Here is a 14035-nt window from a genome sequence, read left to right as displayed (position 1 = left end):
CGCCGGTCCCCTTTGTTCCCAGCGCCCAGCCCGCGGCCCTGCCCTTCCTCCAGGCCCCGCCCCTTCCTCCAGGCCCCGCCTCCCGCCCGGGCCGAGGCGCGCGGCCGCGCGTGCGCCCGCCCTCCTGTCCCCGCCTCGCGCATGCGCCGCGCTCGCTCGCGGGAGAGCATGGCGGGGGCCGCGCCGGGCGCCATCATGGACGAAGACTACTACGGGAGCGCGGCCGAGTGGGGCGACGAGGCTGACGGCGGCCAGGTGAGGCGGGGCACTGGGCGTCCCCCGGAGAGGATCGTTCGTCTCCGCCGCCGGCGGGCCGGCCCCGCTCCCGGCGAGGCCGCGGGCGTGCGGGGGGTGCGCGCGCGCACTGCCCGCGCGGTCACCGTGTGGTTCAAGCACAGCCCGCCCCGCCCCCGCCCACCCGGGGTCCTGCGGCGCGGCCGCCGGGGTCCCCGCCTCCTCGCCTGCAGGACCGTGCGGTGGGGGCGAGGCGCCGAAGGCTCTGGCGCGGGGCGGGCCGAGGCCCCTAGTGCCCCCTGGCTCTAGCCAGGCCCAGCGCCGGCCCTGCGACCCCCACGGCGGGCGGGACACCAGCGCTAAGGTGGAGGGTTGGGCTCACACAGTTTTAAACAAAAATAAAGTGGAAAAACTTAACACCAGCATCATGAGGAAAAAGTAGAACTTAGGGCATTCCTACATGTGCTTTACTGTTTTATAAACTGTACTCTTCAGCACCTTAGGCTGATTTTTCTGTCTTTGGGCAAACTGATGGAAAGGATCTTCGGGCCTTGACCTTCCAGGGTTTGGGGTGGAAACCCAGCAGGGATCACTCTGTTCCAACCTGAGGACAGGGACTGCAGAGCCAGGGCAGGCAGCTCTAGTCTGGCCAGTGTGTCCCCACCTTACTCTAAAGACCCACCTGCGGCGCATGATTGAAATGTAGCTTCACGTCCCTCCCCTGGAGACGGCCCAACAGTTGGTCTGGACCGGAGCCTGGGAACTTGCATTTTTTTTTTTTTTTTTTTTTTTTGAGGCAGAGTTTCGCTCTTGTTGCCCAGGCTGGAGTGTAATGGCGCCATCGCGGCTCACTGCAACGTCTGCTTCCCGTGTTCAAGCGATTCTGCCTCAGCCTCCCGAATAGCTGGGATTACAGGCGCCCACCACCATGTCCCGCTAATTTTTAAAATTTTTAGTAGAGAGGGGGTTTCACCATGTTGGCCAGGCTGGTCTCAAACTCCTGACCTCAGGTGATCCACCCACCTCGGCCTCCCAAAGTGCTGGGATTACAGGCGTGAGCCACTGCACGTGGCCCAGGAACTTGCATTTTTAACAAGAATCAAGATTGGGGATGTCTGGTGCATTTTGAACTGGTATTTTGAGGGAATAAAGGATGAAGTGGGGCTTACGTTGATGAACACGGGTGGTGGTGTGATGGCGGCTTCGGAGCCATGGTATAAAATGCCAAGGCAGGCGATGTGTTTCTGGAACTGAAAGAAGCCCTGTGAGGTTAGCTGCCTGGTGGAAGCAGTGGCAGGAGATCAGTAGGGAGTAGGTTCTGAAGATCCCTGGAGAGCTGCTGAATGGTATGGCTTGTTGAGGAGTTTGGGGCAGGGAGTGACACGAATAGATTTGCATGTTGGATCGTTTCACAGTGTTGGAGACTTAGGGTGGAGTGGATAGAGTCAGACTTAGCTAACTGAGAGCCTGGGCCATGTGTGTCATGCATTATCGCCTTCCACACACAAGATTTTGAGTTGGGTGTTATTCTCCTTATCTGGTAAGTGAAGAAAATGAGATGAAAAGACTTAGTGACCTGCCCAAGGTCATGAAGCTAATAAAGGAAGGAGAGGGGACCCAAACCCACATCCTTTGCCTCCATTGCCACTTCGTCAAATTGCTGAGCACCAAAGTGGTCCAGATGAGAAGGTGTGAATTAGCTTAGTGGTGGGTTGGTGTTTGGGGCATCTAGTATATCACCTTGAGCCTTTTTTTCTTTTTCTTTTTTTTGAGATGGAGTCTCGCTTAGCTGCTCAGGCTAGAGTGCAGTGGCTTGATCTCAGCTCGCTGCAACCGCCATCTCCTGGGTTCAAGCAATTCTCCCGTCTCAGCCTCCCGAGTAGCTGGGATTACAGGCATCCGCCATCATGTCCGGCTAATTTTTGTATTTTAGTAGAGATGGGGTTTCACCATGTTGGCCAGGCTGGTCTTGAACTCCTGACCTCTGGTGATCCACCCGCCCCAGCCTCCCAAAATGCTAGAATTACAGGCGTGAGCCACCGCACCCGGCCTTTTTTTTTTTTTTTTTTTCTTTGAGATGGAGTCTCACTCTGTCACCCAGGCTGGAGTGCAGTGGTGCCATCTTGGCTCACTGCAACCTCCACCTCCTGGGTTCAAGTGATTCTCCAAGTAGCTGGAATTACAGGTCGGTATCACCACACCCGGCTAATTTTTGCATTTTTAGTAGAGATGGGGTTTCACCATGTTGGCCAGGCTGGTCTCGAACTCCCGGCCTCAAGTAATCTGCCCACCTCCGCCTCTCAAAGTGCTGAGATTACAGGCGTGAGCCACCGTGCCCGGCCTCACCTTGAGGCTTTGAGTCATAAAGTGTTAGAACTGGGGCATATAAGGGCCATCTAATCAGTGCCTTCACTTTATAGACCAAGTGCGTGAGTTATTTGCCCAAGTTTATGCAGTCAGACCTAGACCCCACTGATGGGAGATTGGGGAGTCTCGTGTTTGAGGAATTTTAATCATGCTCCTAATTTGGCCCGTTGACACCAGTGGGCTCTCATGGATGAGGGGGGTGGACCAGACGTTCATTTCATGTTTATTCTGTGACTGCTTGGATGAGGGACAGAAAGTTAGGAAAGGTGTTAGGAGGGTGGCAAGAACTGGATTTTAAAAGATAGTTGGTGACCCAAATTCTGTTTGCCTGATGCCATGTTACGTAGTGGGAGGCAGGAAGATGTGTAAGGAGGCCACTGTGATGTTCAGTCTGGATGGTGGAAACTGAGCTACAGACATGCAAATAGATGAGTCCTGCTGCAGATTGCAAATGGGGAGTGGTGAGAGGTCAGAACGGACAGGGGAAGTGGGAAGGGCACGCTCTTGCTAGAGCTGGGGTGTTTTTTCCTGAAGGAGATGGGAATCTTTAAGCAGGAGAGAGATGTCAGTTTTGTGGCTTACAAAGATCACTGTGGCCACGGTGTGAAAGATGATTGAAAGGAAGGAATAAGACTGAGACTTTAGGGGAATGTTGCTACTGCAAGCATACAAAAAATAAGGAAGAGCAGAGGCAAATGTGGAAAGAAGGACCACTTTGGATAGACAGATGGGAGATGGAACTGATGAGTCTTTGTGACAGGATGTGGGGGTGGGGAGAAGGAGAGAAGCTGAGGATGATTTTCAGGTTTGGGGGGTAACAGGTAGATATATGATGGAATCCGTTGCCGAAATATGGGTTGTAGGAAGAAGATCTGCTTCCAGGGAAAATATGTCAGTTTTGGACCTAAGGAGTTTGGATGCTTGTGAGACATCTGACTGGAAATGAGAATGGAATGTTGGATACCTGAGTCTGGAGCTTAAGAGAGGAAAGATGGAGAGAGAGATCCAGGCTAATTCTAGATTTGTGAGCAGGTAGATAGCATGACCCAAGAGGTGGTGGAAGAGGCACGTGAGTGCCCAGGGTGGAAGCCCAAGAGAACAGACATATGGGAATGAAGCTCGGGGTGAAGTCTGGCCTCTGTCACTCCCTTAGGGGCTCAGCGTTCCCCACGCAAATCTGAGAGAAGACTCCACAGCCTTTACTGGGAAGTCATCGGGTTCTGTCTGCTCCCAAAGCACTGCTTTTAGGATCTTAGTCCAGATCAGGAGTGAGCAAACTTTTCTGGAAAAGGCTAGATAGCAAATATTTTAGGTTGTGCCTGTCTCTGTCTTAACTACTTACCTCTGTCCTTACAGGGGGAAAGCAATCATAGAGAGTCCTTAAAAGAATGGGTGTGGTTGTGTTCCGTAAAAGTTTATTTGCAAAAATAGGAGAGGGCTGGATTTGGCTCTGGGTCATAGTTTGCTGACCCCTGGCCCAGCACTTGCCCCATTATGTTAGAGTAGGTTGCATGGAGGTCTGTCTCTCCTATTAGTTTGTGAATTTCTTTGATGGAAAAAGCCTTGTCTTGTCTTATATTTTCTTAGGTTCCTTGGTTGATGAGCACAGTGCAGACTGAATGTTCAAAAAGCATCTGCTTGTTAGTTAGGGTGGCAGTGTTAAAGTTGGACAGGGTTTGGGATCACAGTCCATCCTCACATGGTCATCAGCAGGTGAAGAAGCCTGCTTTGCCCTTAGATGGAGTGACAGGCCTGAGGTTGCTTCCATGTAGAATTGGGACTGGAGTCCAGCCAGAAGTGTGGATGCAAGGCGAGTTAGTGATCCTTACTTTCTAATGGTAAGTGATGGCTCACGCTTTCAAGAATCAGGTTGTTACTCTTCAGTGGCATGTATGAAATAAGAATAGTGAAAACAATAATAATAATAGTTTACTATTTATTGCACTGTTACTAAATGTCAGGGATTATACTGGGTTCTTCCCAAAATTAGCTCATGGAATCCTCACAACAGCCAAATGGGAATAGGCATTATTATTATCTTCACTTAACAGAGGAGGAAATGGCCTCAGAGAGGCTGGGTGACTTGCTTGAGCATGGAACGCGGTTTGCCAGGGAGGGGTTCTACACACCCAGTCAGTGTGATCCTCGATCCCATTTTCCTAGCCGCTCACTACCTGTCCAGCCCATTTCATGAAATTGTCATGAAGGTCAAATGAGATAATGTGTGTAGAATACTTTCAAAATGGGCAGCATTATATGATTTAAGGTGAGATTAGGGTATTTGTATTAACGAAAAAAATATCATGGTTCTTGGCATTTACTAACAGCAGGAGGATGATTCTGGAGAAGGAGAGGATGATGCAGAGGTTCAGCAAGAATGCCTGCATAAATTTTCCACCCGAGATTATATCATGGAACCCTCCATCTTTAACACTCTGAAGAGGTATGTGAGAAAGGTGTCTGTACTGGGAGGAGGCTGGGGATAATTTGAGAAAGTTTTGTAATACACCCAGAAGGTGCTATGTAAAGCAAGAGTAATTCGAACTGAACTAAAGGCTTCGGGGCGGGGGGTGGCCCTCTGCCACTTTTTTTTTTTTTTTTTTTTAAGACAGAGTCTTGCTCTGTTGCAGTGGCAGTCAAGTCACCGCTCACTGCAGCTTCAGCCTCCTGGAATCAAGCAGTTCTCCCACCTAAGCCTCGCAAGGTGGCCCCCACAGGCATCTGCCATCATGCCTAGCTATTTTTGTTTTTTTGGGGAGAGACAGGGCTCCTTACGTTGCCCAGGCTGGTCTTGAACTCCTAGGCTCAAGTGATTCTCCCACCTCTGCCTCCCAAAGTGCTGGGATTACAGGCGTGCACCACTGCACCCCGCCCCCCCCCCGCCGCTTTAAAAATTTTGAAACCTGATTCTCTTCCTCCTTCCTTACCTTCCTGTTGTCCATCATTCCATTCATTCGGGTGTAATTGCTGCTTTGTTACTTTCCCTAGGTATTTTCAGGCAGGAGGGTCTCCAGAGAATGTTATCCAGCTCTTATCTGAAAACTACACCGCTGTGGCCCAGACTGTGAACCTGCTGGCCGAGTGGCTCATTCAGACAGGTGCTTTGTGGGTGGCCCCTGTCCTGGCTAGTCACCCCCACCTTTTTAAAAATAGACTTTTGGGTCCTTATAACACTGATACGATGCCTTCTTTGATTTCCTGGTTTCTGAGACCTGGGTAAGAAAGAGTTGAACTTCTTACTCATTTTTATCTTTATCTTACTCATTTGTATCTGCTTGCCCCTTATCTTTGATTCAGTAATTGAGGGTTACTGGTAGCCTGCAAACGTGATTCTCATTGAGCTGTTTTCCTACCATGTTGTAGAATTATAGGATTATACAGTGTGTGTTCAGTGTGTCATTTTCAAGACGTCTATTACAGCAAGCAGTAAATGACGGATAATTTAGGACTGGCTGTGATTATGGCTTTTAGCTAATATGATCAAAGTAGAGTCTTACTGTAAATCCACGGAGCCGGGTGCAGATGACATCACTGAAGTGCGTGCTGTCCGGAAGCTTGTGGACACACTGCTGTCCCGGTGATTAGATACAAGTGTGTCTCTTTTGGCTGCCATCTGCTCCCTCCTCACAGGGCAGGGATGTTTTTCCATCCCCCTACCTGTCTGCTGGGGCCATTTGTCTTTATCCTTAGTGAGGCTCTGCAGACGGTGCTGTCCTTTCCATGAAGTTAGGGGTGGACCAGACTTGTATGTTCTGTTCTGTGCTGCTTTTTGGTCTTATCATTGATAACTACTTTGAAGAGTTCCAAAACCTTAACATTTATAAGTGGTCAGAAGCAATTCTTTGGTATTTGATTCACATGGAGACTTTTGGCCGTTTGCTTTCTAAAGCCACACAGTGAGTGGACAGCTTGCCATTGTCTAGTTGCTTTTATTCTCTTTCAGGTGTTGAGCCAGTGCAGGTTCAGGAAACTGTGGAAAATCACTTGAAGAGTTTGCTGATCAAACATTTTGACCCCCGCAAAGCAGATTCTATTTTTACTGAAGAAGGAGAGGTGAGAAATTATTTTTCTTTGTCTAGTACCAGGCCCTAGGGTCTTTTGCAAATTCCCTGTGTACAGTGGAGTGTGGCATATCATGTAAGTAATGGCAGAGTTGAGGACTAAAATCAGAGGGTGAGACAGAAGTTGCATCTAGTCAGAATTGCCCTTTAAACTCTGTACCCAGGGTCATGTCATGCTTGGACACAAGAGGCACAGAGGTGCTGAGATGAAGAGAATGAACAGCAAGTTCTCACCATTTCCTCTCTCAGGCTGACTCCAGGGCACACAGCCCTTGGAGTGTTGTGGTGGATTCGTTTGGTTCCTCCAAGAAGCAGTTGCCAAGACAGGGCTAGGCCTGCAGGAGATTATGGGGAAGCGACTATGAGGGAAGATGGGGTAGGGCTGGAGGAGGCTGGGGTAGCTGTGATGCAGTCTGACCCTTGAGGGCAAGAGAGAAGGAATGAAGGTTAGTAGGAAGAATGTTAGGCTGCAGTGCAGTTTCCAGAACGTTCCAGCCATATCAGTAGGGAATCTTTAAGCCACAGGTGCCCATTCTGGGAGCCCACGTCTCTTGGACAGGCCTGCTTTTGAGGCCCTGCTGCATTCCATCCGTGGCTGGGAGCAGCCTTGGGGAGCTGGCCTTGGCACAAACAGGATGGCAGGTTCAGAGCACAGCCCTTGAGGCCATCTGTCACATAGGAGAGCTGAGAGGAACGTTTTTCTGACTACTCCGTGTGGTGATGGGCCAGACCACCTGTGCCATTTAAATGGCCTCTTTCTCTTTTGCTAAGGGCATACAGCTGGGGCAGCATGAGCTCCCTGTGTGTGCAAGGCAGCTCTATGCGGTTCTCGGTGTCTCCTAGGAAGCAACTTTCAGTACCTTCCTGTGTTGAGTCCGATCTTCTGAAAGCTGAGTGGGCATCTAGGGACCTTCCTGTCACTCAGCCAACTGTGTGGCCGTGGCCAGCTCTGGGTCTGCCTCCCCCAGAACTGGATGCCCATGGGGAGTCCGTCAGCACCAATCTCCTGTGATCGTTTATACAACAGAATCTCCACTCAAGTAAAAGCGGGGCCTCCTCCTATCTTGCTGTTTGTGTGTTTGTTGGCAGACCCCAGCGTGGCTGGAACAGATGATTGCACATACCACGTGGCGGGACCTTTTTTATAAACTGGCTGAAGCCCATCCAGACTGTTTGATGCTGAACTTTACCGTTAAGGTAGGAAGAGTTCTAGAGTTAAAGAGAAAAGTGTTCATGAATGTTTATTTTTGGTTGTTGATCTGTTTCCTTTGACAGTTCATATTTGCTTTTTTTTCATAAAGGTCTTTATTGTTTTATTTTCATAAGCCTTACACTGAGAAAGAAAAGTGTAAAATTTGTATCTGTGTTTTCGGGTCAGTGTTGACTGTGTTTTAGGATTTAGCAGGGACACGAGAATTCTCTTGCGCTTTGAGAGGAGCTTTAGGCGTGCCTGCTTGATCTTCCTCTTGCATATGAAGAAACGATGGAGAGGTGGTCAGCCCAGGGCACACATCTAGGTGATAGCAGGGTGAGGGCGGAGTGAAGGCTTGAGACCCACGACCAGTGCACACTTACTCCACCTCACCACGAACACTGACAAGCCAGCTTCCTGTGGAGGACAAGCCAGCTTCCCATGGAGGTGCGGTCACTGCATGCTGCCCCTTTGACTTCTTGTTTTGTGTCCTAGCTTATTTCTGACGCAGGGTACCAGGGGGAGATCACCAGCGTGTCCACAGCATGCCAGCAGCTAGAAGTGTTCTCGAGAGTGCTCCGGACCTCTCTAGCTACAATTTTAGATGGAGGAGAAGAAAACCTTGAAAAAAATCTCCCCGAGTTTGCCGTAAGTTCTTTCTTTATGAACCTCAGATTAGAAGGAGGCTGCTTTGGGTCTTGGTTTTCAAGCATGAGATGCTCCTTCCCTGGAGAGAATCTCCATTCTGAGGGCACCTTCCAGGTTGCTCACTCCCGGGCCTGAGCACGGTGGAGGCTTGGCTCTCGTCCGCCCGTCCGTGCTAGAGTAGTAAACCCCACACCCTCTCTCCCTGCGATCTTTCAGAAGATGGTGTGCCACGGGGAGCACACGTACCTGTTTGCCCAGGCCATGATGTCCGTGCTGGCCCAGGAGGAGCAGGGAGGCTCCGCTGTGCGCAGGATCGCCCAGGAAGTGCAGCGCTTTGCCCAGGAGAAGTGAGAGGCCCTGTTTCTGCTCAACCCCTCCCTCCCTAGTGCTCCCCATAAAACCCTTCCCATGGCCTTTGTTCCACAGCCAAAGCTGCTAGCTCCTTCTGTTCAACATAGAGGTAAACTTGCTTTTGGCTGGGCGTGGTGGCTCACGCCTGTAATCCCAGCACTTTGGGAGGCCGAGGTGGACGGATCACCTAAGGTCAGGAGTTTGAGACCAGCTTGAACAACATGGAGAAACCCCGTCTCTACTAAACAAAAATACAAAATTACCTGGGCGTGGTGGCACGTGCCTGTAATCCCAGCTACTTGGGAGGATGAGGCAGGAGAATCGCTTGAACCTGGGAGGTGGAGGTTGTGGTCAGCCAAGATTGCACCATTGCACTCCAGCCTGGGCAACAAGAGCGAAACTCTGTCTCAAAAAAAAAAAAAATTTTTTTTTTAAAAACTTCCTTTTATCCAGCAGAGCTGGAAGAGTTAGAGTTGTTTTTGGTATACTTGGACAGCTGGCTTTCTAAAGTGCTGCTTTGAGGACTGTCTTGTAAAGCACTTGATTCTTCTTCACTTTGCTGGATTTATGGACCTGGGTTTTTACACTGGGATTCATAAGTAACAAAGTCAGTCCTGAAATAGTTGCTCAGCAATCTCATTGTTACACTGTCGCAAAATGAGCTCATATTAGCTTTATTTTCTGCTACCAATAGAGTGTTCATAAGTATTTAAAGTGTGTGACTCCTTTATTATAGAGCCAGCAAGCTGTATTTTTGAATCACTTTTCCAGTGTTGTAAATGTTATTTTTGTGGTTCAGTCAGTATACTCGTGAATGACAGAAAAACAGATCCCAACAATGCAAAGTATTATATGTGTAAAAAAGAACAGAAAAAAGAAGCTGCCTTGTTAGTAACAGGCTCTATGGTTTTTCTCATCAAGAGGTCACGATGCCAGTCAGATCACACTAGCCTTGGGCACAGCTGCCTCCTACCCCAGGGCCTGCCAGGCTCTCGGGGCCATGCTGTCCAAAGGAGCCCTGAACCCTGCTGACATCACCGTCCTGTTCAAGATGTTCACAAGCATGGACCCTCCTCCAGTTGAACTCGTAAGTTGCTTCTCAAGAACCCCCAATGCCAACTGGTAGGGTGACTTTGGAAAGTCTGTGCTTGTCTGATTCTCTGAAGGCTGTGAATGCAAATCCATCATTGTCCTGGTCCTTCCTCAGTCACACTCTCTGCCTGGAGCCTGTTAGGCCCCTGCTGTGTAGGGAACCCTGAGGGGAGGTGGGTTGGGTGAGCAGTGCCCTCACGCCTGCCATCCCGAACTGGGCATATGCTTCTCCTCAGATCCGCGTTCCAGCCTTCCTGGACCTGTTCATGCAGTCACTCTTTAAACCTGGGGCTCGGATCAACCAGGACCACAAGCACAAATACATCCACATCCTGGCGTACGCAGCAAGCGTGGTTGAGACCTGGAAGAAGGTACCGTCGGTTCTGGGAATTTGTGGATTTTTTAGGAGACAAATATCCTCCTCTGCTTTGATATTATTTTGGAATTTTGGCTGCAAGAAATCTTGACCCTCCCTAGTATCAGGCATGTCTTTTCTTCTGTTTCTGCGTAGAGAAAGTGCTAAACGTCTCAAGAAAATGTGTATAATGCCTCCAATACTCTGCAAACCGTAAATTGAAATGTGACTAAAGAAATGAAACTGATTTCCGTAAGACATGGACAAACACTAGTCTCATTGCTTTTCAGTTTCTGTACACTGTGTGACTGTGAAGTTTGACAATTAAATTGACTCCCAACTTAAGGAGAAATAGGGAAAGTGATTTGCAAGGAGAAGTGGCCGACACTAGAGCACCCCAACAGCAGGGATATCTGCCCTGTCAGGCTCACCAGCTTGTGTGTGTGTTTTCAGAACAAGCGAGTGAGCATCAATAAAGATGAGCTGAAGTCAACGTCAAAAGCTGTCGAAACCGTTCACAATTTGTGTTGCAACGAGAACAAAGGGGCCTCTGAACTAGTGGCAGAATTGAGCACACTTTATCAGTGTATTAGGTAAGCAAAACGAAACTTAGTTCTTAAATCAGTCCTTTGGGGAGGAGGTGGTTTGAGTTTTCATATTGAAAGCTCAAATAACAAAAGCTTCAGCGATACTTGTTCATTTTATTTATTTTTTCATTTTTAAACAGTATGTAGGGAACTTTAAACAGCTTTAGCAGCATGAGTAGTTTTCAGGTGTTTATTTGCCAGAAGTCTGTTGAGTACAAATTAGACTAAGTAAAAGATAGCCAGAGTTAACAAAAATTGATTTGAAGGGTCTATTTATAGGTAAAGTTATGCCCACAAAGTATTGCTTAGGTAGAAATGATTTGTGATTTTGCCAATTATATAAATAGATGTGTCCTAGAAATAGTGTGTCCTCTTAGGCATGTCTTTCCCCTAATAATTTATACTAGGGATGAAGAAAGAGTTTGCTAAATAAAGGTAAACTTCAACCCAGTCCACCAAACTCACCGAGTATCGCTCATTAATGATCTTTTCCTTTCAATAAGTGGTTTAAAGTGAGCAGAGAATTGAACTCTGCTTCTCGCACCACATGTTGAGTGGCTGCTGATCCATTCACACTATTTACTAATAAGCAGAGCTTAGGCCGGGCACAGTGGCTCTTGCCTGGAATCCAGCAATCTGGGAGGCCAAGGCAAGAAGATCGCTTGAGCCCAGGAGTTTGAGACCAGCCTGAACAACATGGTGGACCCTCTCTGTACAAAAAATTAGCTAGACATGGTGGCACTCACCTGTAGTCCCAGGTACTCGGGAGGCTGCAGTGAGCCATGACTGTGCCATTGTACTCCAGCCTGGATGACAGAGTGAGACCCTGTGTCAAAAAAAAAAAAAAAAAAAAAGGGTTGGGGGGCATATTGAAGGGTGAATGATGGAGTCGTCTGAGTTTGTTTTTAACCTTCCTTTAATGCTTTTCTAGCATATTTTGTCTTTTAAATTGTTTTTTAAAGGAAGCATTCTGCCTTAACTGTAGGTTTCCAGTGGTAGCAATGGGTGTGCTGAAGTGGGTGGATTGGACTGTATCAGAACCAAGGTACTTTCAGCTGCAGACTGACCATACCCCCGTCCACCTGGCATTGCTGGATGAGGTAAGAGGGTGGAGGGCTGTTCACAGCGTACAGTGTCTGTCTCATGCTGTTTACGTTGGCATTAACATTGCGTCTATTTAGTGAGTTTAGAGGATACTCTTTTCAAAAATAGTTATTTCTGTCCTAAGTGAGGATTTTCCTCTTAAGGACCTAGCTTCATTGACTGCAGAAATTTCTTAACTTCAGTCAGGTGTTACTGGAAGCTGATGGCCCTGGCTTAGGTGTCAGGACCTTCCTCCTCAGTGATAAGCTCTTTGGTGGCTGTGACAGTGCCTGGTTTCTCTGTGTGCTGAGCGTGACCACACTGTTCAGCGAAGCTCCCTCTGGCCTGTTTGTAGATCAGCACCTGCCACCAGCTCCTGCACCCCCAGGTCCTGCAGCTGCTTGTTAAGCTTTTTGAGACTGAGCACTCCCAGCTGGACGTGATGGAGCAGGTGAGCAGTGCCCGTGGGGCTCGCCAGGGGGCTGGGGAGGACCCCCTCTAACGAGCTCCCTCTCCCCCTTCTTCTGTAGCTTGAGTTGAAGAAGACACTGCTGGACAGGATGGTTCACCTGCTGAGTCGAGGTTATGTACTTCCTGTTGTCAGTTACATCCGAAAGTGTCTGGAGAAGCTGGACACTGACATTTCACTCATTCGCTATTTTGTCACTGAGGTCAGCAATGCACCGTTGGTTTCATGTTTCATACTGTTTACACTAGCACTGCCCTTTTTGGCTTAACTTAGTTCATTTTGTACCTAACTGAGAACTGTGCTTTCTGATGTAGTGATGACAATGACAGATACTCATTTACCAAAAAGCACCTTCTGCCTGCAGCAGCTGTATGACACACTTTACCTCCATTACCACCCTGGGCATCTGAATGTTGGAGATGGGTGGTGTCACCAGGGAAGCCGGTGGGGGCAGGGAAGGATTTTTTCCAAACTGATTGCCATTTCACCTGGATGTCGGTGGATGCCCCGCACTAGTGTGCGGAAGAAGTCACCCTGTGCTCCCCCACACAGGTGCTGGACGTCATTGCTCCTCCTTATACCTCTGACTTCGTGCAACTTTTCCTCCCCATCCTGGAGAATGACAGCATCGCAGGTACCATCAAAACGGAAGGCGAGCATGACCCTGTGACGGAGTTTATAGGTGAGGCCCACTGCCTAGCCCTTTACTACAATAGAAAATGTCAGCCGGGTATGGTGGCTCATGCCTGAATCCCAGCACTTTGGGAGGCCAAGGTGGGTGGATCACCTGAGGTTGGGAGTTCAAGACCAGCCTGACCAACATGGAGAAACCCCATCTCTACTAAAAATACAACATTAGCTGGGCATGGTGGCACGTGCCTGTTAACCCAGCTACTCGGGAGGCTGAGGCAGGAGAATCGCTTAACCTGGGAGGCGGAGGTTGCAGTGAGCCCAGATCGTGCCATTGCACTCTATCCTGGGCAAAAAGAGCAAAACTCCATCTCAAACAAAAAAAAAAAGAAAGAAAATGTCATGTTCTACTTCCTGTTTGTAACACAGTCACTGTTTTCCTCGTTAAAGCTCACTGCAAATCTAACTTCATCATGGTGAACTAATTTAGAGCATCCTCCAGAGCTGAAGCAGAACATTCCAGAACCAGTTGTGGAAAAACCCTTTCAAGAAGCTGTTTTAAGAGGCTCGGGCAGCGTCTTGAAAATGGGCACCGCTGGGAGGAGGTAGATGACTTCTTTACAAAGGAAGATGGTAGCAGCTTCAGTGAGAAACTGCTCTTACGAACAGTCCCTTCTCTGCTGTCAATCCAGTACTGCTTCCAAATCCTGTTTTCAGTGTTCATTTCCCTCAAGGCAGGCGCTGGGCTCCCATGACCCCTCAGGACAGATCCGGCCGTCAGCCATGGGCCGCTGGGAGCTCTACTTGGGGAACTCCTTTCAAAGCTGACCTCAGTTTTCTCACAAGAACCCAGTTAGTTGATGTTTTATTGTAATTGTCTTAATTTGCTAAGAACAAGTAATAAGTAAATTTTTAAAAAGCCTTTCTGCTGGGTTGGATTAGGTCCTGATGTGACATTGTTTTTGT

At 48.7% G+C, this 14035-nt stretch overlaps 1 protein-coding gene across 2 annotated transcripts; it reads left to right on the top strand.

The window, feature by feature from the left end:
- Positions 1-141: 141 nt before the first annotated feature.
- Positions 142-13991, top strand: LOC116463282 (negative elongation factor D). Of its 2 annotated transcripts, none has more exons than XM_032146318.2 (15): positions 142-255; positions 4929-5044; positions 5590-5699; positions 6545-6654; positions 7752-7859; positions 8350-8502; positions 8719-8849; positions 9775-9940; positions 10182-10316; positions 10754-10893; positions 11873-11987; positions 12326-12421; positions 12501-12641; positions 12992-13121; positions 13520-13991. In XM_032146318.2, the coding sequence occupies exons 1-15, from the start codon at positions 142-144 to the stop codon at positions 13552-13554; spliced, it is 1800 nt and encodes a 599-aa protein (XP_032002209.1). In that variant the 3' UTR covers positions 13555-13991. The 2 variants fall into 2 exon arrangements, 1 of the variants encoding a protein (XP_032002209.1); XR_004246640.2 differs by having other exon boundaries at positions 169-255; positions 12501-12552.
- The last annotated feature ends 44 nt before the right edge of the window (positions 13992-14035 follow it).

This window comes from Hylobates moloch, unplaced genomic scaffold (genome assembly GCF_009828535.3).
Source record: "Hylobates moloch isolate HMO894 unplaced genomic scaffold, HMol_V3 SCAFFOLD_32, whole genome shotgun sequence".
Lineage (NCBI taxonomy): Eukaryota > Metazoa > Chordata > Mammalia > Primates > Hylobatidae > Hylobates > Hylobates moloch.
This window is presented reverse-complemented; position numbering and strand designations above follow the sequence as displayed.

Coding starts and splice junctions, on each gene's coding strand:
- LOC116463282 (XM_032146318.2), top strand. CDS start 142: ATGCGCCGCGCTCGCTCGCGGGAGAGCATGGCGGGGGCCGCGCCGGGC. Junction 6,655..7,751: donor TTTTTACTGAAGAAGGAGAG/GTGAGAAATTAT, acceptor GTTTGTTGGCAG/ACCCCAGCGTGGCTGGAACA. Junction 8,850..9,774: donor CAGCGCTTTGCCCAGGAGAA/GTGAGAGGCCCT, acceptor TTTCTCATCAAG/AGGTCACGATGCCAGTCAGA.